Here is a 25,920-nt window from a genome sequence, read left to right on the forward strand (position 1 = left end):
GGGGAAGCTCAAGGCAGCATCCCAAAGAGGAAGCCAGGAGAACCAATATGCTGACTCCACTCTGCTCCCTTCTCCCCATCAACCGCTGAGGCTTCTTGTTAATGGAACCAACTGGAAGCCAAAGGACAAGGGGACCCTTGCAAGGTGGTCCACAGAGGTCAGTCTCCAGGGGAAGCAGCAGCATGGGCGGAGTGCAGGGGTCTGGAGGGGTAAGATGTGGGGTACCGACAAAACTCTGTTGCCAAACACCATGCTTCTTACAATGGGGTTGATTATAGGGCCAGCTATGCTGGCTTGAGAATACAGCGGCACTAACCCAATTCTATCTCAGCTGTGTTTTTGCATTCCAAGTCCATTTGGAATATGCTCAGATCCTCCTTATCAGTTCTTATCCACAAATATTATAAACAGTATTTGTTTAAATAAAGATGGAACGTCCTTTGCTATCAAGTTATGTGTGAAAGAGCTATCCCTCAAGAGAGGCCAGTTCTCTAGAAATTGTGGAAGATGAGCAAAGCGAGGGGAAGACAGCAGAGAAGGGAGGGAATGCATTTCCAAATGTTCCAGGACAGACCTGCAATGTTTCAACAGCAAAACCCCTCAATGTTTCATCTGTAAAGAAACAGACTCAGATGCAAAGAACGGATTGATGATTGGTTGCCAGAGAAGAGGGAGGTGGGGGCTGGGTGAAAAAGATGAAGGGATTAAGAAGTACAAATTGACAGTGACAAAATAGTCACAGGGACTTAAAAGCACAGCAGAGGGAATATAGTCAATAACATAATAATAACTACAGATGGTGCCAGGGGCATCCCTTTGTAAAGTTTATGATTGTCTAACCACAATGCCATACACTTGAAATTGATACAAAATAATATTGAATGTTAAACTATAACTGAAAAATAAAATCTTAAAAATAAAGCTAACTGAAAAATAAAATCTTAAAAATAAAGTTAATGCGTGAGAGCGATACCTTAAAAAATTTCATCTGTAAAATAATAGGGCAACTTCTAAGGATTTTATGAGGGTGAAATGAGCCTATTTCATCACAGTACTTAGCTTAGAGGCTGGCCTCCCAAATACATAGACAATAAATTTTCATTGTAAATATATTCTTTTTTTTTTTTTTTTGCACCCTTCTGAAGCTGGAAATAGGGAGAGACAGTCAGACAGACTCCCGCATGCGCCCGACCGGGATCCACCCGGCACGCCCACCAGGGGCGAAGCTCTGCCCACCAGGGGGCAATGCTCTGCCCCTCTGGGGCGTTGCTCTGCCGCGACCAGAGCCACTCTAGCGCCTGGGGCAGAGGCCAAGGAGCCATCTTTGCTCCAATGGAGCCTTGTCTGCGGGAGGGGAAGAGAGAGACAGAGAAGGAGGGGGATGGAGAAGCAAATGGGCGCTTCTCCCATTAGAACCCGGGTCCCCTGCACGCCAGGCAGACGCTCTACCGCTGAGCCAACCGGCCAGGGCTGTAAATATGTTCTTTAACAAATTATTTCAGATTCTATGAAGAAAATGGCAATCTAGTTTCCTGTGAAAGACCAGGGCCTGGATCCAACCCTTTCCCTTCCTCCATCCGTGTTCTTTCATTTGTGACATGAGGCAATTTTGAACAAGCAGTCAGGTTTGACCTAATGGACAATGTCAATCGTGTAACTGACCATTACGTTTCTTTTCTCCTGATAACTGCACGAATGTTAACTACATGGACCAGATGCATGAATCTTCTGTAGCAATAGAGAGGGGTTTTTTTTGCATTATTCACATTTTCTTTCCATCTCAAACCCCTTTCCTCCTCTTTTTAAAATTTATTACTTATTAAAAACATTTTAAAATAGTGTGTCTCTCCTACAGATGGCCAATAGGCACATGAAAAAATGCTCAACATCACTAATTACTAAAGAAATGCAAATTAAAACCACAATGAGATATCACCTTACACCAGTCAGAATGGCGCTCATCAACAAAACAACACAGAATAAGTGCTGGAGAGGATGTGGAGAAAAGGGAACCCTCCTGCACTGCTGGTGGGAATGCAGATTGGTGCAGCCTCTGTGAAAAACAGTATGGAGATTCCTCAAAAAATTAAAAATCGAACTGCCTTTTGACCCAGCTATCCCACTTTTAGGAATATACCCTAAGAACACCATAGAACTGTTCCAAAGGGAGAAATGCACCCCCATGTTTGTGGCAGCATTGTTCACAATAGCAAAGATCTGGAAACAGCCAAGTCCGTCAGTGGACGAGTGGATTAAAAAGCTTTGGTACATATATATTATGGAATACTACTCAGCCATAAGAAATTATGAATCAGATCATTTACAATAACATGGATGGACCTTGAAAACATTATATAGAGTGAAATAAGTAAATCAAAAAAACTAAGAACTATATGATTCTATACATAGATGGGACATAAAAATGAGACTCAAGAGACATGGACAAGAATGTGATGGTAATGGGGGGGCGAGGAAGGAGAGAGAGGTGGTGGGGGAGGGGAGGGGCATAAAGAAAACCAGATAGAAGGTGATGGAAGACAATTTGACTATGGGTGAGGGGTATGCAACATAATCAAATGTCAAAATAATCTGGAGATGTTTTCTCTGAACATATGTACCCTGATTTAGCAATGTCACTGCATTAAAATTAATAATAAAAAAGAAAAAAATAGTGCATTTCTGTAATTTGCATTAAATATGTTTTTACAATAAGACGGGATATTAATAAATACATGGATTTAGTTGGGTAGGGAGAAATGAAGCTTTTGAAAATTCTGATTAGAGGCATGAGTTTTGGTTTCACTACCTGGGCAAGTTATTTACCTGCCTTAGTTTCTTCAATTATAAAAACTGGGGCTAATAATTATATTTTCTGCATAGGATAATTGTGAATATTAAATAAGGCAATGCACTTGATAAATGTTAGCCATTATTATTAATATCACTATTTTGGATTTCTCATTCCAGAACCAATTCTTATGCCCATTACAAATACTCCATTGTCGGTTTCTATGAAGCAGGGTCTGCCAGTAGATTTTAAATGGAGACCTAGATGTCCTAAGGTACTTGAGGCTTTTCTAAAAATAAGGTAATGTTGTCACACATGGAAACATAATGCGTGGGACACATCTTTGCAAGTGGCGAAGCAATTCTCACCTGATAGCTGCAATCCTCTCATTGCCGATGGTACTGGGGGGCTGGACATGAAGGAAATCTGAAGGCAGTGGACAGACGGCTACAAACTTCACTGGAAACATGTAAAGTAAGATTTCACTTTTAATTCTTCATTCAACGCACTTTTACCAAATTCCTGTTATGTACTAGTCTCTGAGGATGCCATGGGAGCGAGGTGGCCATACCCCTTCTCTTAGGTCTTCTGTTCTCCCGGTGGGATGCAGGCAAGTGGGTCAACAATTACAACTCAGCATCACAAGAGGTATGGTAGGGGAATCCCAAGGAGCTACAGACAGCTAACCTGAACCTACCCCAGACATGGAGGGATCCTGGAGGAAGTGACATCTAAGTGGAAACCAGCAGGGCAGCAAACTGGGGGAAAGGGTAGAAGGGGAGAGGAAAAGGAGGATGGATCAGTCTAAGCAAAAAAAGCCCAGCTTGTGCAAAGGTCACAAGAGGGAACACAGCAAGTTGGGGAACTAAAAGGTTCCTTTCAGCTGAAGCATAGCAAGCTTGTTCACAGGAGAGGTACACGGCAGGATCTGAAGACCCTCGTAGGCCACGGAAAGTAGGTAGGCTCCATCCTGTGCGCGTGGGGAGCTAGGGAAGTACGGCCAAGGTATGTCCTTTGTTTTAAGTCAAGTGATTTTCCACGTTCACAGAGACTTTGGAGTATATCCAACCTACTTCACTCAGGGAGGTGGAGAGATTTGTCTAAGAATACTCAATTGCAAAACTAGGACCAAAAGGCAAGCCTCCGAATTCCTAACACGATAGTTACAAGACCTGTTTGCTTATAAATGAATAGAATTCAGAGGTCAGAAAATCATTTCTGTCTGACGGCTAACCAAATATATATGTTACTGCAGGGGTCCCCAAACTTTTTACACAGGGGGCCAGTTCACTGTCCCTCAGACCGTTGGAGGGCCGGACTATAAAAAAAACTATGAATAAATCCCTATGCAGACTGCACATATTTTATTTTAAAGTAAAAAAACAAAACAAAACGGGAACAAATACAATATTTAAAATAAAGACCAAGTAAATTTAAATCAACAAACTGACCAGTATTTCAATAGGAACTAGGCTCCTCTCACTGACCACCAATGAAAGAGGTGCCCCTTCTGAAGTGCGGCAGGGGCCGGATAGATGGCCTCAGGGGGCTGCATGTGGCCCGTGGGCTGTAGTTTGGGGACCCCTGTGTGACTGTCTCTTCTATTTTTAAGCAACTTGTTCCTAAAAGGTGAAAAAGCAGCGAAGGAACCACAGGGAGAAATATATCTTCCAGAAATCTACACCATCCACAGCAACATTCCCTTTAGGATGAAAACCCATTCTTCCATTGTTCTATATTTGTAATCACTGACACTCAAAATCCCAAGGATCACAGGGGAAAGGGAAAAAAAAATTTTTAAGAAAGAAACATCAGTTCCGTTTTTAAAGCTATCCTTCACAAACACCTCCACAGTTTTCTCACATGGCATTGGAGACAGAAATGTGTGTGTGTGTGCGTGTGCGTGTGTGTGCGTGTGTGTGTGTGTGTGTGTGTGTATGTATGTATATATATATATATACCATCCCTTCTAAAAATAGCAATTTAAATTAGAGTGATGTAACATCAAACCACAGAGGATCATGATTTCTGAGTGCTTGGGAAATGATGTGAGATCAGGAAGGACACAGACTGCCACAGCCTTTGCTGAGACTTGAGTAATATGCTCTCTTTATAAATAGCCCCTGCTAGGAAGAGCTGAGTGATTATGTATACATTTGTGGGCCCTAGGCAAACATTTCTGAATGGTGTTCTTATAACAAGACTTTATCCTTTAAATCTGGATACACCTTAAATTGTCTCAAAAGTCCTGGCTGGGTGGCTCAGTTGGTTGGAACATTGACCTGATCAGCAAAGGTTGTGAATTTGATCCCCGGTCAAGGCACATACAGGAACAGATTGATCTCTCTCTCTAAATCAAATTTTTAAAATATAAAATGCTTTATAATTATTAAGCTTGTGAGCAGGTATGGCTCCTTATAGCTATGGGGTCATCTCAGGAACAGAGTGGTGAAGTGACTTACTTCAAGGTTGTGATTTGGTGTGTTCTGCCTTCAGCCTGGTCTGACAGGCCCCAGGCTGCACGCATGTCAGTGAGAACCATGCCTTAACCAATGACAGATTAAGCCTTGAAGGGAAAGGTGCCTGTCCTCACAGTTCCTTCCTGGGTTTTGGCAGGAATTACTTCATGTCACATAGCTTTTCCTTTTTGTCCATTAAGCAATTCTTCCTGAATGAAGTTGAGGCAGGTTCTGCGTAACAGATGTCAGCTTCAGGGATTCCGCTTTAAGAAACTAGAAAGAAATGCCAGAAGTTTCTCTTGACAGGGGCGTGGCATTAGGGACCAAACTCAAAAGGCCCCTTTTACCAATCCCCAAGTGATTTTTCTATCCCTTCACCCTGTTCCCTTCCTTCACAGAAGTCTCCCAGCTATAGCTGGACATGTGCTAGATTAATTAATGGATGCCCTGTTTCTCCTGGGAGATGATCAGCTCAAAAAGGGCAGCGACCCCATCTTTTGCAGACGAGTGCATATCCAGCTCCTGGAACGGTGCTTGGAACAAAATAGGTGCTCAATAAATATTAGCAGATAAACAAGCACTTGGAAATACAAATGTGATCCGAATGGAGCCCAAAGCTTCTGTTCTTGCACTGCTGCAGGTGTGGTTCTAGGAATGAGGGGCCTGGGACAGGTCCTCCCTCTCTTCTCCAACCGCAGAGCGGGGCAGCTGGCTGTCCTGGGGCTGGAGCCCGAGGTGCAGGTCCGGGATGCGCCGGCCGCGTAGAGGGGCGCACCCGGAGCCCCTCACCGCAGCCATTTCCTGCTCTTTGTGTGACACCCGAGCGGGCGATGGGGCCTGGCACCGGGGGCGGAGGAGGAGCCACGGCGGGCGGAGGGGCGGGGACAAGGGCGGGGCCGAGAGCGGCGGCTGGCGGAGCGGAGCGGGGGAGAGCATCCTGCGCCCCGGCGCGGGGCCCGGCGGTATCCACGGGCCGCTCCCCTGAACCTGCCGCAGATCCAGGTAAGCGGCATTCGCAGGCCTTGGGGCGGGCGCGGGGACCGGGATGCTGCTGGAGACGGCGATGTGGCCGTGAAGATGCGCGAGGGGCCGGCGCCCCTTCCAGCCTGCGGGGGGTGCCCGGCGCTGCGCCCGGCAAGGGCGGCCTGGGGGCTCCCGGAAGCCCTGGAGGCTGGGCCCCAGGCCCCGCGCAGTCCCCTTTCCCCTCCGGCCCATCCTGGGCCCCGCGGCGCAGACACGCGGAGAGGCTCGGGCGCGGTGGCGGCAGCAGCAGGTGCGCGGCCTGGGCCAGAGCTGCGGGCCGGAGAGAAAGCGGCGCGGGTCCCGCACCCCCGAGACACCTGCAGCGGCCGCGAGCCCGGCGGGGGCGGCATCCCCGCGCCCAGGTACTGCAGAGCGCCAGCCTCCGCCTCGGCTGCCGCGGCCACCATCACCTCCCCCAGGCTAGCGAGAGCCGCCTGGGCCCGTCTGGCAGCCGCCTCGGGCACCCAGCGCCCTGCGGTGAACCTGAGATGGGTGGGGTGACGGGGCTTAGAGGCGCTGTTTGGGGGTGGGGGGTTTAATGAGCGGGGAAGCTCGTCTGACCCGCTTTGAAGCCTCCAGGCCTACACTCGCAGCGCTCTTCCCCGGCTGGCTGGAGGCGGGGGCGGAGGAAGGGAATGAGTGGCCTGGCTCCTGGGCAAAAGGTAGGGCTTTCTTGAGCTCTGAAGAATCAGGAAGATGCCTACCTGTCTGTGGTGGCTTCAGTTTTTTAGGACAGTCTTCCCCGTAGATGGGTACGCATCGCCTTTGTGAAAAGCAAGAGAAGGGGGTGCTCTCTGTTTGACGGTGGCGCAGGAAGCGTAGTCTGCTAAGAGTGTGGTTGTCTGTCCAGATAAGCCGGCAAGGAAGGACATGGTGCCCTCCCCAGCCCAGGGATTCTGACTTTGAATTAAGAGTGTCTCCGGGGCATTGGAAACACCAAGAGCTGATGGCCATCAGCTCCCATTCCAGCCAGGCCAGGAAGGGGGCAAGGATATTTTGCTGCTGGCTCCTGGGCGCTTCTGCCACCTGGAATGAGCAGGGGGTGGGGCAGTCCTGTGGGCATGAGGATCAAATCAGGAGAGTGCTGGTTCCCACACTCCCCTTTTCCACCTCCTGCCCACGTCCACCTTAGGGCAGAAGGTCTTACCTTTCTCTTGGGCACAGGCCCTGTTGGAAGAGTCTGGCAACCCTGAAGATCACAGATGTTGGAGGGCAAAAATCGAGGTCCACATCCCTGGGCGGGATTATTAAGGCTTTGTGATTGTTTTCTCCAGCATTGCCCACCCCCAGCAGCCCTCGGAGAGGCCTTCCACCTCCACTTCCACACAGTGCCCTGTGCTTCCCATTCAACTTGTTTTCAAGCAAAGAGCCTTATTTTTATCCTCAAAAGCTACATACAAAAGAATTTCCCATTCCACACAGAGCAGGTGCTTTGATGCCATTTGACCAGAAAGGAAACTAGATAGGAGGCATCTGAATGGGAAGCAAAGCTTTAGGTCAAATTCTTGATATCTCTCACGGTGGAATTCGAGGCAGTGGGCTGGAAGTCAGAATGAGGAGCTGGGTAGCAATTTTGGCGAACAGCTTCCTGAGATGATGACAATACCTAGCAGCTGTCAGCTCTGTTTGCTGCAAGGGCAGCTTTGGCCCTGAGGGCAAAAATATCGTAGGAGTATGTATGTGCAACTGGTCCAGGGTTACTGTCACTAGATAGAATTTGTCAAGCACCCTATGTCCAGTGGGGGGGGGGGGGTTTGAAACTTTCCTCTGGAGAGTTACTCGATGACACTGGGTGCCATCTGCGGGGACAGCTACTAGGCCACGGGAAGAGTGTGTTGTGCCTTACAAAGCCAGCGTCTCTGGCTAGCTGTGCGTGCCAAGTCTCCGGTTGGGGGCTATAGCTCTCTGCTCACTAAGCTTCTTTAGTATATTTCTTGGCCACTTCTGACCCATTCTGTAGGCACCCACACCTGCCTTGTTCAGTCCTTCCTGGAAGTGGAAAAGGAAAAACTTGCTTTGGGCATTAGGCTGAGAGTCGGGTATAAAATCCAGGAGGATTGAAGAAGTTTTCTCAAATCAAATCAGGCTGGTCCAGAGAAGCAAGTTGACATGATTTTAAAAATGGGAAAAGATGGCTGACCTGTGGTGGTGCAGTGGATAAAGCATCAACCTGGGACACTGAGGTTGTTGATTTGAAACCCTGGGCTTGCCAAGTCAAGACACATAGGGGAATTGATGCCTCCTGCTCCTCCCCCCTTCTCTCTCTTTCTTTCTCTCCCCTCTCTAAAAATGAAGAAATAAAATCTTTTTAAAAATATAGGGAAAGAGCCCTGGGAGAACATGACAGGTCCCCTCTAATAAATCGCTCTGTCTCAGGGTGTTCAGCGGCCTCCGCTGCTGTCATTCACCAGCAAGCTGAATTAGGTGATGAATAGGCAACAAGCTAATTAGCATTGGGAACAGCGCTCCTGGAAACAGGGCCCAGCTCTAGTCTCATGTTGAGGATCTGCCTACACTCTCACAGGGCTTTCTTTGGGCCACTGTTGGCCCTAGGGTGCCACCAAGAGCTTCACAGAATGGCCTTTTGTAGCCTCCTTGTGGCCACCATAACAATGAGTCTATTTCTTTCCTGGCAAGCATTAATTATTCACTTGTAGTTGACGAAAGCAGACATCAGTCACCTCATTGGAGCCTTAGTAGAAAGGCCTTTGGTCTTGTTGTTCTAAGGAGCAAAGCCATGTCGAGGGCCCAGAGGATGGGCCCTGTGTTAGTGGTGGAGGCCGGACAGGGGGGTGGAGCAAGCTACTGCCTACTGACGGGTAAAGTGGCCGCCCAGCAGGCGGGGTAGGAGCTGGTACACCACTGGCTGTTCTTATTAAATGAGGGATGCATGAAAGTGCTCAGTAGAGCATGGAGCACAGAGTCCTATTATATATTTATTGTTAAATGTATTGATTACATAATCATTAAGAATGTGGCTCGTATGTAGTTAATCCACAGCTCTTACCAACCCCCTGTACCTTCAGAGCCTTCCTGGATTTTGCTTTTCCCGGGGAAGTTGGTCTCTGTGATCAGGAAACCCAGCCCCAGGTTAACCTGCAAAAGGCAGGCAAGGGAGCATGTGATACGATGTGGTATCAGTGAGGGCTTCAGGTAAGAAGCGCTCTTGAGTAGCACGCTGGAGGTGGGTATAACGTGAGTAGGCAGAGAGAAGGGAGGGACTGGGCTGAGCGGAAGCCCAGAGGTAGTTCTCACATTTCAACACACAGAGGTTAGCAAGGACCTCTTCCACTGTGTGCATTCAGCATTTTGCAACAAACGAAGCATGTTAAAGGCACACTTGACTTCCCAGGCCGTCGGAGCAGTGCAGTGGGCTTAAGACACAGGAGGGATCCCTGACTTGCTGTGTTCCTTTCAATCAGCCACTACCCTCTCTGACTTTAAAAATTAAGCACTGGAAAACAACCTGCCCAGCCTGTAGCCTACCTGTTGCCATAGGAACTCATGTATGAGATAATGTCTGTAAGTCCCAGTCTAAGAAGAAAAGGCCATAGGAAGAGAGAAGAGAAGGAGGTTCCAGAATGTGTGGCTCTTTTGGATGGCTGCCCTCCATTCCTAAAGGGACAATTTATTAATTCTATATTGTGTGTCAATTTATGAGGACAAATCTTTGGCCTCTCTGTACCATCGCGCCAAAGGGAAACTGAAAGGCATTTTGTGATTCACAGATTTGGTCAGGGCCCCTGGATGGCCTTGTCTGTACAAAGACAGTTCAGATCGCAGTCAGTGGGTGTGGGACGCCTCCCAGGATGCAAAGAATTTGGATATCGGCTTTCTAGCCATGGCCATTATGCTGAGGGCTGTGTGTGATGTTTCTCAAAGGATGACCATTCAGGCCATACTTCTTGGGTACTGGTGACAGAGGAGAAAACAAATTGAATGCACATTCTTAAGAGAAATTGTTTTGAGAAGGGTTCAGGCAGAATTTCTTGCAGGGATCTTTCTGGCTGAGTGGCATCTGTGGCCTTCCAGAGAGATGCCTGAGAAGGACCCAGTAATGACTTTATCAGCAGACCTTCGGATTTTGTGTTTGCGTCATCACGCTGTCACCTGAGAGCAGCAGAGCTCAGACTCCAGTCTCTTCCCGGAACAGAGAGATGATTAGTATGTTTCTGTGGTGTGGTCCCTGTCTTCTAAACTAGGCAGGAGATGAGGTCTTCTGCAGACAGTGAAGGTGGTGGAGTGGTTAGCAAAGTTCAAGAAACTTCCGGAGCTCTGGAGCAGCTGCCTCTGGGGGTGGAATAGGAAATCAACTGGGAATGAATGAGAGGATTGTCTCACTTCACTGAAGGCCTGGCCAAAATCAGAGAGCGTCGGCAGGCTGACCCTCACTGCGGACACTCGATAACTCAGTATTAAGTGAAGGGATACCTGAGAACGGGTTTGATTTGTGCTATTAAGATGTGGTGCTTTAAGATCGATTTTGGCAAGGTCTATATAACTGGTGAGACAGGAATTCAAAACCGAGGGTCAGCCACCAACCTCCAATGATGCTCTTTTCCCATGGGGAAGGACAGTGAGGTTCTGCTTTGTATGGTTTGAGGTGGAAACTGTATGGCAGAAGAATTTTCTAAAGGTCTCTTCAGATTCTTACAGACTTACTTAGATATGGTACCTAGAGGACCATGATGTTTTAACCCTTCGAGTAGTGAGTATTCTTCATGCTCACTGACCCCTGGGAGTGAGTTGTTTTTTTTTGTTTTGTTTTGTTTTTCAAAAAATGATATTAATTCCAGCTACAGTTTTGTTTTGTTTTTTCTGAAGTTGGAAATGGGGAGGCAGTCAGACTCCCACATGCGCCTGACCCAGATCCACCCGGCATGCCCACCAGGGGGGCAATGCTCTGCCCATCTGGGGCGTTGCTCTGTTGCAACCAGAGCCATTCTAGCACCTGAGGCAGAGGCCATGGAGCCATCCTCAGCGCCCAGGCCAACTTTGCTCCAATGGAGCCTCGGCTGCGGGAGGTGAAGAGAGAGACAGAGAAGAAGGAGAGGGGGAGGGGTGGAGAAGTAGATGGACGCTTCTCCTGTGTGCCCTGGCCGGGAATTGAACCCGGGACTCCTACACACCAGGCCAACGCTCTACCACTGAGCCAACCGGCCAGGGCCCAGTTACAGTTTTATTAACTTAAAATCATATGTTTGATAACCAATTAATGGAAACAAGAAGAACATGCATTTGCCTTTGTTTAATGTTGCCTTATACATTTTTAAAATAAAAATTTTTGTACGATCGTACCCTGGATGGTCAGGAGGCATGAGGACGTACATGAACGTTTGTATGACTCAAAACATTAAATTTTGTATTTTTTTTTTCTTTCATTTTTCTGAAGCTGGAAACAGGGAGAGACAGTCAGACAGACTCCCGCATGCGCCCGACCGGGATCCACCCGGCACGCCCACCAGGGGCGATGCTCTGCCCACCAGGGGGCGATGCTCTGCCCATCCTGGGCGTCGCCATATTGCGACCAGAGCCACTCTAGCGCCTGAGGCAGAGGCCACAGAGCCATACCCAGCGCCCGGGCCATCTTTGCTCCAATGGAGCCTTGGCTGCGGGAGGGGAAGAGAGAGACAGAGAGGAAAGCGCAGCGGAGGGGTGGAGAAGCAAATGGGCGCTTCTCCTATGTGCCCTGGCCGGGAATCGAACCCGGATCCTCCGCACGCTAGGCCGACGCTCTACCGCTGAGCCAACCGGCCAGGGCGTAATTTTGTATTTTTTTTAACTAGAAGACATAATTTTGGCCATTGGCCCATGCATTCAACAAACCGTTCATGAAAAATCAATTAAACAAGGAAAGCCCAACTCTGTGCTAGTTGATATAGGGGTCAAACTCTCCAAAAAGATAACTTTGGGTGATCCAATTAAATAGTAAAATATAAAGCAGTTTATAATGCAGTAGGAAGTGATGACTCTAGGCTGTGAGTGCTGTAGGAAACCAGAGAAATGCAGGTTGTGGTGGAGTTCGTCTGGATATTCCTTCATGGAGGCGATCTATCTTGAATTAGGTCTTGACAATAGTCAAGGGTAAGATCGAGAAAGCGAGAAAACAGCCCAGTAGGGAGTGGAGAGACTTGGAGAAGAGGCACAAAGCAAGAATGCCCATGGGCAGGTTTGTGGCACCCTAAACACCCTGGCCACAGTGGATATTCCTCCTCGGGAAATGTGATCCTTAGGGAGGCCCTTGGGATGGAGTGTGCTATCCATAGGCGGAGTCATTTGCTTTTGAATTGAAGAGAGAGGTTCAATCCAGTGATTCCTCACTGGTTGCTTTTGGTTTTGCCTTTTTTTTTTAGTGCATTTAACGGGCAATATTGACATACCGATAGCCTGTCCCCTTCCCAACTCTAGCCTATTTTCTCCCCCTTAAGTAAAGAGATGAACATACAAGCAATGATGTCATGGGAAGACTTTGAGCCCTCCTTCATACACAATAAAGAGCTCCTTCTTTGCAAACCTCACTCCTTGAACCATTATTAAGACAAGTCGCCACAACCTTCACCACAGAGCTTTTGACGTCATGGCTGAGAACCACTACCAGGCCACCCTCCATATTTTACAGTCACAGAGACGTTTCCCTCTTGGAGTGAGTGACAATGTGACTTCAGGGCCTAAGTCAGCCTTCAGGCGAGCCACCTTGGAGTTGCAGTTCCGCATCGAGGGAGCTGAGGTCCCTGTGCTCCGATCTGGTGGCCACACCTGAAGTTTCGTTCTTTGTTTCCCCAGTGGGTGCAGTGGCTTCCCTTTCCGAGTTGTAGCAGGTGCCTCTGAGGGACGGCTCCTCTCTGCAGATAAAAATCACATGGGTGCCCCTCCTGTAGTGGTTTGTCACAGGCCCCAGTGCGAGCAAATCAGCAAGCCGCCTTTGGTGGCATGACCTCCCCACCCAGGAGGATGGGGTCTGCCTGGCTGGGTGATCAACAGAAAGGCCTTCTCAGCCCTGACAGCACAGGAAGCATCAGAGGAAAGCAGCACATGCAGCTGCAAGTCCTCTAGCCCCACCAGGACCTTCTTTTTCGCTGTTAACAAGGAAGAAGGTAGGCCTTCGCGAGGGGCCCCAGTCCAGGCTGATGGTCTTGGCCTTCTCTGCTCTGACCTCAGATCCCCTGTGTGGAGAGAAGCTGCATGTGACAGGGCCTCTGGTCCCAGAAGACCCAAAGAGAGGCCCTTGCGTAGCGAAGACTGTCTGGAGGCTGTGCTGGGGACCAGCCAGATGTCTGGACTGCTACAAAGGAGGCCTTGGGTTGTTGTCTTTTAAAGTAAATTTTAAGGCCCTGGCCGGTTGGCTCAGCGGTAGAGCATCGGCCTAGCGTGCGGAGGACCCGGGTTCGATTCCCGGCCAGGGCACACAGGAGAAGCGCCCATTTGCTTCTCCACCCCTCCGCCGCACTTTCCTCTCTGTCTCTCTCTTCCCCTCCCGCAGCCAAGGCTCCATTGGAGCAAAGATGGCCCGGGCGCTGGGGATGGCTCTGTGGCCTCTGCCTCAGGCGCTAGAGTGGCTCTGGTCCCAACATGGCGACCCCCCGGAGGGGCAGAGCATCGCCCCCTGGTGGGCAGAGCATCGCCCCTGGTGGGCGTTCCGGGTGGATCCCGGTCGGGCGCATGCGGGAGTCTGTCTGACTGTCTCTCCCTGTTTCCAGCTTCAGAAAAATGAAAAAAAAATTAAAAAAAAAATAAAAAAAATAAAAAAAAAATATAAATAAATAATAAAGTAAATTTTAAAACTTTAATCAAAGCAATACATGCACATGCTTTAAGAAAATCAAATACTATTGAAAGACTCACAATGCAAAACAACCGTTCAGTGCCCACCTCCCCCCAGAGGCTGCCGCTTTTAACTCACCATTTTTTCCCCCAGTAGTTACCTCCAGATCTCTAAATGATATGCCTATGCCGCTGTTTTCTTGATTTATCTGTTCTGTGCATTGTCTGATTACTTCCTGCTGTGATGGATGAAGATTTCCCTTTCCTACACCATCCCCCGCCCGCCCCTGCCCCCATCTCCCAATACAGAAAGAGCTCTATTTTAACCTAAGTCCTGTTTGAAGTGTCCACATTATTAAGACATGGAAATGATGATCATGGGAGAGCCAAGTAATGTCCTTGGGTTATGTCTCCCTTCCTACTTTGCTTTTTAGTTTTATTGCAGAATTAGAATTCATCCCCCCAGGCCCTACTCACTCTCCTAGTCCCCTTTTTCTCTTACAGTCTGTCGTATCTATTACTGTGTCAGGCCCCCGTGTCTCCCCGGGAAGTTGCAGTATTAGCCCCAGTGTGGTCTTTAACTAGCCAGGTGGTCATGCACACAAGTCCTTAGCATCGCTCAGCCTCAGAAAGAGAGCTCCGGTCGGAGGAGGAGAGCGTGAGACCCGTCTTCTCATCAAGCCCGTCACTCTACCTCAGAGGTGTTCATTGCCTGAGAAGTCCCCCTCCTGACTGGGGCTGCCCAGGACCTGACAGGTGGCAGTGCCACAAACACAGGGGGGGGGGAGGGGCCTAGCTCGGGCCCTGCCTGGAGGTGGTCCAGCTCACCGTACAGCCTAGGAGTCTGCCCCTTGCGGTTAGGGTGGGTGTGTCCACTTTTTATTCAACATAGTCTCTGTTTGAGAGGCGGTGTCCAACTCCCCAAGCTCCCGCTCTGTCACTCTGCACCACTCCTGCTCGTGGACCCCAAATTTCCCAAAGTAGTCATACAAATACTAACTTTTAGTAACGACTTTGTTGAGATATCGTTCACACACTATACAATTTACCCACTTTAAAACGTACAGCTCAGTAATTTTTCGTATATTCATGGAGTTACGCAATCATCATCATGATCAGTTTGTAACATTTTCGTCACCCCAGAAAGAAACCTCGTGCCCTTCAGCAGTACACCTGTTACCCCCTGACCCCCACACCCAGCCTAGGCCACTGCTGATCTACTTTATGTCACTATAGATTTGCCTGTTCTGGACATTTCCTTTTAAAAAGCATTGTGCTTTTTTTTTACTTAGTCACAGATATTTTCAGAATTCATCTGTGTTATAACATAAATCCATACTCCATTCCTTTTCATCACTGACTAATATTCCATTGTATAGCTATGCCATATTTTATGTGTCCACTCATCAGTTGATGGGCATTTGAGTTGTCTCCACTTTTTGGGCTCTTACAAATAATGCTGCTATGAACATTTACGTACAGGTTTTAGTGTGGATGTCTATTTTCATTCCTCTTGGGGATACAGCTAGGAGTGGAATTGCTGGATTATCTGGGAATGCTATGTTTTAAAATTTGAGGAACTGCCAAGCTGTTTTTCAGAGTGGCTGTATTATTTCACGTTCCTTCCAGCAATGTGCGGGGGTTCCCACTTTGCATCCCCACCAACACTGCTGGTGAGCCCAGGGAGTTCCAAGGAGGGAGCAGTCACATCAGGGAGGGGCGGGGCCTTGAAGGAGTGGAATCAGCACACGCAATGATGAAGAGATCTTCTTTCGTAGATAACTGTTTACGAAAGTATGGAAACTTTTTACTTGGAGTGCTTGAATGTGAGCCCCTGTGATAGCATTCTTTCTCAAGTATAAACAGCGTTCTTGCTATTTACATTCCTTCTCCTCCTCCCCCACTTTGAAAAACCTGGTGTCTTAGACATAGCAATGCCTTTGTTGAGGTTTTGGGTTCATTGGTCATCCACTCATTAAACATAGAGTTAAATCAAGGTATAAATGTGTAGTTAGCACTGCGCTGGGAGCTGGGTCTGAGTTAGACACAGTGCCTGCCCTCAAGGAGTTTCTTGTTTAGGTCAGGGGAGAGAATATGGTAAACTGTGTAATAAAATACAATAGAAGCCATGAAAGAAGGAGGAGCATAGTGGGTTCAGGGAGAATGAGGGAAGAAAGTGGACTCAGATGGGGAGGCCAGAAAGGCTACATTAGGAGGAAACCATGTTCTCAGGTCCCTCCAGCTCTGGAGTCATCCTGGCAACATATGAAATATGTTGAGTTCTGTTGTGAAGCGTGGTATCGGTGATACTTCTGTAGGCTGTGGAAATGTGGAGAGCTGTCACTCTCACACCCCATGGCTGAGACTCCCACACCTGTGCGGTTCCTGTGCACCTTGTATGGCTCTGTCCCCTCTGCACACGCCACCGGGAGGTGTGCTGCCCTTAGTGGCCGGGCTGCTTCTAACCTGGGGCTGTGTTTACAGCTTGGGTCCAGGTAATACTCGGCAGGTGGCTTCAGGTTGCTCCGGTGGGGTTTGGAGCCACAAGGTCTGACGACTGGGTAAGAAGAGTGTTCCTGTAGAACTCTTCACTGCCAGTCTGCTCAGAATAAGCTACATGGTCCTTTTTTTTTTTTTTTTTTTTTTTTTTTTTTTCATTTTTCTGAAGCTGGAAACAGGGAGAGACAGTCAGACAGACTCCCACATGCGCCCGACCGGGATCCACCCGGCACGCCCACCAGGGGCGGTGCTCTGCCCCCCAGGGGGCGATGCTCTGCCCATCCTGGGCGTAGCCATATTGCGACCAGAGCCACTCTAGTGCCTGAGGCAGAGGCCACAGAGCCATGCCCAGCGCCCGGGCCATCCTTGCTCCAATGGAGCCTTGGCTGCGGGAGGGGAAGAGAGAGACAGAGAGGAAAGCGCGGCGGAGGGGTGGAGAAGCAAATGGGCGCTTCTCCTATGTGCCCTGGCCGGGAATCGAACCCGGGTCCTCCGCACGCTAGGCCGACGCTCTACTGCTGAGCCAACCAGCCAGGGCCCCTACATGGTCCTTTTGATGCACTCTGTGTAAGTCTTATGAGAGGTACACAAGTGACTGTCCCTGCTTGGCCCGCCACATCCAGGAAGAAGCTCTGATGTGTATAACAGCTCAGCTAAAGGGCAACACCATGGCCCATGGAGCTGTAACCTGTCATGGCAAACCCGAGTCCCCACACAAGCTCCAGACACACCCAGCTCACACCCGTGATGGAAAAGCTGGCTAAATTCCAAAGTTCTTCTTGGCATTTTTTTCCTTTTTCAGTCAAATGCTGCTTTAAAAAATTATTTTGGCCCTGGCCGGTTGGCTCAGCGGTAGAGCATCGGACCAGCCTGTGGAAGTCTTGGGTTCGATTCCCAGCCAGGGCACACAGTAGAAGCGCCCATCTGCTTCTCTACCCTTCCCCCTCTCCTTCCTCTCTATCTCTCTCTTCCTTTCCTACAGCCAAGGCTCCATTGGAGCAAAGGTGGCCTGGGCACTGAGGATGGCTCTGTGGCCTCCACCTCAGGTGCTAGAATGGCTCCTGCAGAAACGGAGCAAGGCCTCAGAGGGGCTGAGCATTGCCCCCCTGGTGGGCATGCCGGGTAGATCCCGGTCGGGCGCGTGTGAGAGTCTGTCTGACTGCCTCCCTGCTTCAAACTTCTGAAAAGTAAAAATTAAAAAATTATTTTAAAAGGGGACCATCTAAGCCTCCTTTTAACATTTTTATATTTATTTACTTATATAATATTATATTGTATATGTAAGTATATATTTTTAAAATTTATTTTTACTCATTTATTTTAGTTGCTTTCTAGCTGGAGAGATTTTCAGGGACAGGGACAATATTTCCTGGCCTCTTGGGTCCGTGAAACCCAGAGGTGACAGTTACCAAATCTTTCTAGCTTGTCGAAGCCTTGTTCGTCTTGAGGAAGGAAAAGGCAGCCAAACTGGAGGAGAAAGGAAAGGAAAGTGCTTGGTACCTTTCATAAAAGTACAAAAGTAGGTGTGGTCTAGAAGAAAGGGCGCAGAACTGGGAGTCAAGCTATCACCTTTCTGCCCTCGCTCGGCCACTAGCTAACCGGTGACCTGGAATGGACATTTTCACTTCTCAGTGACACCATGCCCTCCTTAGAAAAAACAGCCAAAATAACACCTGCCTTTCTCAAACCTGGGGGTGGCTGTGATTGAGGAAGTCAATAAGAAAGCTCTAGAGAACTGAGACAGCAGTGTGGTAATAACGCCTTCCCTTTTTGTAGAAGAGTCGTTGCAGGGTTTCATTCATTCATTCACTCTATTAAAAAGAGGCCTCCTGACTAGTTACATTTCCCAGGTACTTACTCTCTTCCTGCTACTGGGCAAAGCATTCCACATGCCATAGTGTCATGTAACTCTCTGAATAAGTCGCTGAGGGCAGGGACTGGTATTAATTAGTGCCCTTTGGCAGATAAAGAAGCTGCAGCTCAGAGGTGTTGCATATATGCTTATGGTTATATAGCCAGTAAGTGGCAGGTGGCAATGGATTTGAGCCCACAGCTCAAGCTTAAACCACTGTACTTAACCTAGTATTCTAGTTCAGTAAAAACACCTTACTTTTTCCACTTTCCCTGTGGACAGACAGTGCCACGCAAGTCGTTTGCTTACATAGCGGCAAGGTTTGGGGTGTGGGTAATCAGCTTGTATTCCCAAAGCCAGGTTCTCCGAGCCACTGTCCTGCATGTGTGGGGTCTCCTCCTCGTGCTCAGGCTTGTCAGTCATCTCAGCCTTGGGCGGGGTGGGGCCTGAAACCCTTCTCACAAGCAAATTGCCAATAAGTCCAATGTTGTTACTTGTCTCGGTGACTCCAGGCCACTGCGTGCGAAGCTTGTTATGAAGATGTGGAATTTAAATATGCCGTGAATACCTCACCCTAAGAGGTGGCGGCTATAGCTGGCAAACGATGTTCCCAGAACACTGTTCATTTTTAAATATTTTATTAATTTCTTTTCTAAAATGACAAAATGGCCATGTGCTCATAGCCTGAATAGAAAGAATGCTTTTCATTTGGAAAAGCATTGCATAACAGGCAGGACACGCGGGCCAGAAAAGGACTTACTTCCATGTATACCTCTGTTAAAATTTCCAGTGCGGTTTTTCTTCCTGGTTGATGTGGAGTTGGCAGCAACTTTCAGCACTTGAGTTAATAACATCTGACTTCCAGTGAGTGATCTGCAAACACGCAGAGAAATCCATCAGAGAAGCTGTATTTACACGGAGAAAAGAAAAGTTGCGTTAACAAAATAAAGACTCCTAACTTGCTGGCTTTGTGGACTGTTCACTCAGGAGTCCCTTCGAAGGAAGTGCAGGGTTATTATTGTGTTCAAGCAGGAAACCTGAAGGATTATTCTGGTGAATGAGTATTTTGATGTCTGCAAAGCCCAGAGGAAACTCAGTTTATAGGAGAAAGGAGAGGGGAGAGGTCACAGCAGGTGGCAGTCAGGGAAGATAGATTAGAACTGGAACTGAACTGGGGTGGCTTTAATGGGAAATTTCAACACTACTTCCCACCCTTCCCTCATCTAGCATCATTTGGAAACGAACACCTGTAACCTTTTATCCACATTTTAGTAGGTATTTCTAGAAGATAAGAACTCCTTTAAAACATAACTGCAATAATATTATCACATCTAAAAAAAATAACCCTATTTTTAATATAGTCTCAAGTATCTAAAATCTGCGTTAATTCTGCAGTTTTCTTATAAATGTGATCATTTTACTTTTATGGTGGTGTGTTTGGAATAGGATCCAGGTAAGGTCTTATATTATAATTTATAGCTTCCTCCTCCATCTTTTTTTTTTTCTTGTAATTTATTTACTGAAAGCATTGAGTCATTTATCTAACAGTTTCCCACAGGTTATATTTTACGGATTACATCACTGTGGCATATTTTAATGTGTCCTTCCATCTTCTGTATTTCCTGTAAGTTGGTATCGAAGGCTTGATTTGATTCAAGTTTTTTTGTTTCCAGTCCAGCATTCTTCATAAAGTGATGGCTTGTTTTACGTGAGGAGACACATACTGTCTGATTCTTTCATTTAGTAATAGTTGATGGTCAGCACCTACATTCATTTGTTTATTAGGGGTTGGAAAACTGGAATATTTTAATTCTGTTACTATTTCTGGGAGAAACAGAGAAAGAACTTTATAGAGCGAAGCACCCCTCTCTTCTGCAATTTGACTTTCCGGTGGTATAGTTTGTGCTTCTTTCCTTTTATTCATTGATTTTCAACATAAATGTTGGTTCACAGTCATCCTCCAACAGTAAGAAAGTAATAAAACCCAAGTTTTTATTTAATGTCTTTATGATCTCATAGCTGAACACACTTGGTGTTGTTTCAGGTCCCCTGAGTTATGCTGGGTGGTGCTCACGTTATGCCATCTTTGTCCAGCGGAAGCTGCCTCCTGGGTCCTTTGCCACAACCCCGGTAGTTATAGATGAATAGCTGTATCTAGGTCTTTTTATTTTTATTTTTTATTATTATTATTTTTTTTTACAGAGACAGAGCGAGAGTCAGAAAGAGGGATAGACAGGGACAGACAGACAGGAACGGAGAGATGAGAAGCATCAATCATCAGTTTTTCTTTGCAACACCTTAGTTCATTAATTGCTTTCTCATATCTGCCTTGACCATGGGCCTTCAGCAGACCGAGTGACCCCTTGCTCGAGCCAGCAAACTTGGGTCCAAGCTGGTAAGCTTTGCTCAAACCAGATGAGCCCGCGCTGAAGCTGGTGACCTCGGGGTCTTGAACCTGGGTCCTCCACATCCCAGACTGATGCTCTATCCACTTTGCCACCACCTGGCCAGGCTGTATCTAGGTCTTTTTTATAGGACAGACCTAGGTTCTAACCACAGCTCCGCCGACTGCCAACACTTGACCTTGTGCAACTGCTTACATTCTGAGTTTCTGTTTGATCATCTGTAAAATGGGAATAATCACAATACCTACTTGTATAGGGCTGATACAAGATTGAAATAGTCAAGTGTTTGGCAGAGTGTCTGATACAGAGTGAGGGCTAAAAAGATGTTTCATTTTATTGTTGTTATCATTATTACTTGAATTCATAAAGAGCGTGCTCAGGGCTTTTGGGCTGGTAGATCGTCATGCCCCATAAAATCATTAGCCCGCTTCTGCAAAATGGACTTAATGTAAGAAAAAAGGCCATCTTGTTTTGTGGACTGGAAATGGGTTTGCTGTGAAACTGAATGCCACGCAATGCAGGAGAGAGAAGAGGAAGAAGCATAGGTGTGGGGAGGGCCTGAAACCACTTGGTGAGGGCAAGGGCCTGCAAAGGGCAGAGGGAGAAGTCCCTTCTGAGCTTCCCTGCGCCCTCATTGGATGTGGTCTCGACTGTTGCCATAGTGCGTGACAGGGAGGCGTGTTGCAAACTCAGCGAAGTGTGAATCGTAGTTAGCTGCTCGCAGCCCCATCTGTCCTCCCTCCCAGCTGTAGGCCTAACGCAGACACTAGTTCAGGGGCAGGAAGTTGAGTACACGACACTCCGACTGTTTCAGCCCCTAGACCTGATTCTCATGTCCCTGGTCCCCTTCTCCCCTGGAATCTGACACTGCATTTCCTAGTGAGGAGGCCAAGTCTGGCCTCTGGACACTCATAGTACTCCTGCCCTAAGCATGTCCCACACCTCCTTGTGGTTGGGGGTCAAAGGGGGGGCTGCTCTGATAGCACAGTGGGCCTCTCTTTGTTTCCTTACTGTCAAATGTGCTAAAGGGTTAGCTTATCTTTAATCTTATAAAACTCAGTCTGTAGATTTGTGTCTGCTGTTTGTTTTGGTTTGCTTCGTTCCTTGTTTCATATATGTCTGCTTTTGTGTTACCAATCCCAGCATTCTCATTGCTTTGGGTTGATTTTTATTCTTTTTTTAGATTTGGAATAGAAAATTCAGTTCACTTAGTTCCATTTTTCTATTTTCTACCAAATGTATTTAAGACATTTATTCGTGCTCTCTTTGTAATTTCTATTCAAATTCCTCTTTAGCTACCTTGAAGCGTGTTTTTTTGTTTTTTTTTTTTTCATTTTTCTGAAGCTGGAAACAGGGAGAGACAGTCAGACAGACTCCCGTATGCGCCCGACCGGGATCCACCCGGCACTCCCACCATGGGGCGACACTCTGCCCACCAGGGGGCGATGCTCTGCCCATCCTGGGTGTCGCCATGTTGCGACCAGAGCCACTCGAGCGCCTGAGGCAGAGGCCACAGAGCCATCCCCAGCGCCCGGGCCATCTTTGCTCCAATGGAGCCTTGGCTGCGGGAGGGGAAGAGAGAGACAGAGAGGAAAGCGCGGCGGAGGGGTGGGGAAGCAAATGGGCGCTTCTCCTGTGTGCCCTGGCCGGGAATCGAACCTGGGTCCTCTGCACGCTAGGCCGACGCTCTACCGCTGAGCCAACCGGCCAGGGCCTGAAGCGTGTTTTTATACACTTCTATAGGTATGGGGTGTTTTGGGCTATCATTATTGACTTCTGATTTATATTGCACTGAAATCAGTGAATGTGACTTAGGAGATCATGTTTGGGAGAACTTGATGGCTTAAATTATGATCGGTTTTTATCAATATTTCACTTTTGCTTGAAAGAGAAATGAGTATTCGGTTTGCTGAGTTGAGTAACTAGGCTGTTGAGATCATCTTTGGCTTTACTGCTTGCTAGTTCTCATCGAAGCCACTGTACTCTGCCAGCACCCCAGACACTAAAAAATGTTCATTCAGGGCTGATTTGCTTGGTGCAGGCTCACAAAACACACCCAGGCCAAGGAAGATGATGGCTCTTCCATTTTTGCAAGTCAGTGAATATTGCTGGAGTCTGATTTTTTTCAGTCCCAGTTGAATTAACTTGTAAGACCTAAGCTCTGGTTTCAAGTGGACAATCTTGGCTGTTGAAATCGTGGATATTTGTGCTATGCAATAGTTTAAGCATGGAACTGATGCCTATTCTCGTAGAGAACAAAAAAGGGGTGCGGACCATGGCCTGTGTCCAAGCATCAGGCATTATTTGAAGCCCTTTGCCCTTGCTCACTGTGGTTGTGTGGGTGTCACATAACTCCTGAGCCTTGTTTCTTCATCAGCTATGTGGAGATGGTACCAGCTACTGTGCTGATCACAGAGGGTTGTGGTTCAACTCAGCCGAGATAATAGACATAAAGGAACTTGGTAAAGTACGAAGAGATCCTCAAAATCAGCTGAGGCTGAGGGCACCTTGTGAAGAAATAGCAAGTGCGGTCTCAGTGCATATTAACTCCCTTCATTCTCCGGGAGGAGCCTGGACAGGGTGAGGCGGACAGAAATCTGTTGAGGTCCCTGAAGTTGTTCACGGTGCTGCTCTTCCTTACCCTCAGTGCGGCTTACGGACACTGCAGCCATGACCACCCACGTCACCCTGGAAGATGCCCTGTCCAACGTGGACCTGCTGGAGGAGCTGCCCCTCCCTGACCAGCAGCCATGCATCGAGCCCCCACCCTCCTCCATCATGTACCAGGTAAATTCTCCCAGTGCTCCGGGACCTAGGGAACTCGGGGCCTAGGGAATTCGGGGGCTAGGGAACTCAGGGCCTAGGGAATTCGGGGGCTAGGGAACTCAGGGCCTAGGGAATTCGGGGGCTAGGGAACTCGGGCCTAGGGAATTCGGGGCTAGGGAACTCAGGGGCTGGAGAACTCAGAGGGTTTGTCCTGAAGGCAGAGGGAAGGGGGCGGTCTGCCTCTAGCAGGTGAAAGGCCCTGCTGATGGGCTCCCTGATGCCCTGGTGAAGCAGAGTATAAGGACTCGATTAGCTAGTAAATGTACACCAGAGCTATTCCTCCTCCCCAGGGAAGGCTTGTTGATCTGCTCTGACCCCGGATACCTTCCCGGCTGTTCTTGCTGCAGCACCAACCAAAGGCTTTGGCAGCTCTGACCTCATGAATTAAATATTGCAATTTAGAAACCCCTAGAGCCGGCCTGGGTAATTACTTTTCCTTCATGTATGTGAGAAGAGCTCTTCAACTCCCCACAGCAGCTCATGGCTCAGGGAAGCCCGTCACAGTTGTTTGCTTTTGCCCGAGATGGGTAAGCTTATGCTAAACCATGATCAGATGACTCAAAACTGTGGTCAGCAGGGCACAGAGGGAAGGGCGTCGTGCAGCTGGATTCTTCCCTGCAAATAGCCCCTGGTCTGGGTGTGCCAGGCCAGTATGCCATGCTAAGAAGGAAAAAGTTCATTTGAAATTCTTAGCTGTGTTTGACCTTTTGAATGTTCTTGGGCTGCTAAATGAGACTAAGTATAAATACATATTTTTAATTTTATTCAAAGGTTAGATTTATGAATGTCTTTTTTTTAGTCTATGCCTGAAGGTTTAACTCACAAACTTTGTTTATTCACATTTTCTAACCCAGATTAAAATTTTAGTTATATAAGTATCTTTTTAAATTACACCCAATACAGAAAAGTATAACAAATAAAAATTTCCCTGTAATTTTGTCTATATATACACACATACCCTTTTTTTTACCATATATCTGTGTATATATTTTATTTTATTTATTTTTTGTTTGTTTGTTTGTTTTTGAAGCTGGAAACGGGGAGAGACAGTCAGACAGACTCCCGCATGCGCCCGACCGGGATCCACCCGGCACGCCCACCATGGGGCGACGCCCTGCCCACCAGGGGGCGATGCTCTGCCCCTCCGGGGCGTTGCTCTGCTGCGACCAGAGCCACTCTAGCGCCTGGGGCAGAGGCCAAGGAGCCATCCCCAGCGCCCGGGCCATCTTTGCTCCAATGGATCCTTGGCTGTGGGAGGGGAAGAGAGAGACAGAGAGGAAGGAGGGGGGTGGGGGGTGGAGAAGCAAATGGGCGCTTCTCCTGTGTGCCCTGGCCGGGAATCAAACCCGGGTCCCCCGCACGCCAGGCCGACACTCTACCGCTGAGCCAACTGGCCAGGGCCTGTGTATATATTTTAATATAACAAGAGTACCATATTATATATTGCTCTATGATTTGGCTCTTTTTAACTTAAAATTTTATTATGGATATTTTCCCCTGACAATACAACAGTGGTACCACATTATTTTTAACCATCATGTCGTATGTATAAGTCCACTGTATGGATATACTATTATTTATTTAGCCTTTTTCTGTTTATGGACATTTGAATGATTTCCAGCTTTTTCTATCACAAAAAATACTGCAGTTACTATCCTTGTCCATATGTATCTGCACCCTCAGGTGAGTATTTTTGCAACTGCTGGACAGAGCAGTGCATATCTTAACTCTCAACAGCTGTTAGGTGTGTAAAGCGTACGTACGTACGTACGCATTTCCTTCCGGGGCATGTGGGGTGAACCTGATAGGAAGTGGCGGTGGGCCCTGTCTGTGGGCGACCCCTGCCCAGTGTGGTCCAGAGTGGGATTCTTGGGGGGAAATGAGAGGGTGATGTGGACACAGCTTTCCACAGAGAACTGGTGGCCTTTGTTGGCAGCAGTTTATTCCCTGGGCACCCAGCCACCTTGGACCTGTTTTCCAATAACCAAATGTTCCTGTCCTCCACTTCCCACAGGCTAACTTTGACACAAACTTCGAGGACAGGAGTGCGTTTGTCACGGGCATTGCACGGTACATTGAACAGGCTACGGTGCACTCCAGCATGGTAAGTCTCTGTGGCCCCGCCAAGGCGGGGGGCTGTGGGCAGCTTCTCACCCCAGGCCGTGTGCCCTGCTATTCCAAGAACGCCCTGCCTTGGTCAGCCCCATCTCTTTAAGCCCACCTCGTGTCTTGGGCCAGACTGGTTCCTGTACCATCCAGCTTCGCGAATCCTACTCACCTTTAGTACCCAACTTTATCCCCACTCTT

General features: G+C 47.9%; 1 protein-coding gene across 3 annotated transcripts in view; it reads left to right on the forward strand.

The window, feature by feature from the left end:
- Positions 1-6,138: 6,138 nt before the first annotated feature.
- Positions 6,139-25,920, forward strand: part of CYFIP2 (cytoplasmic FMR1 interacting protein 2) — a 117,298-nt gene continuing 97,516 nt past the window's right edge. For 2 of the 3 annotated variants that reach the window (XM_066273126.1, XM_066273124.1), the window contains exons 1-3: positions 6,139-6,249; positions 23,435-23,574; positions 25,628-25,717. In XM_066273126.1, the coding sequence (XP_066129223.1) occupies positions 23,458-23,574; positions 25,628-25,717 (207 nt within the window). In that variant the 5' untranslated portion in view covers positions 6,139-6,249; positions 23,435-23,457. Of the gene's footprint in view, positions 6,250-6,424; positions 6,633-23,434; positions 23,575-25,627; positions 25,718-25,920 lie in introns of those variants that run through there. The other variant, XM_066273125.1, reaches the window with a different exon arrangement.

The sequence above is a fragment of the Saccopteryx bilineata genome, chromosome 4, assembly GCF_036850765.1.
Source record: "Saccopteryx bilineata isolate mSacBil1 chromosome 4, mSacBil1_pri_phased_curated, whole genome shotgun sequence".
In the NCBI taxonomy this organism is placed as follows: Eukaryota; Metazoa; Chordata; class Mammalia; order Chiroptera; family Emballonuridae; genus Saccopteryx; species Saccopteryx bilineata.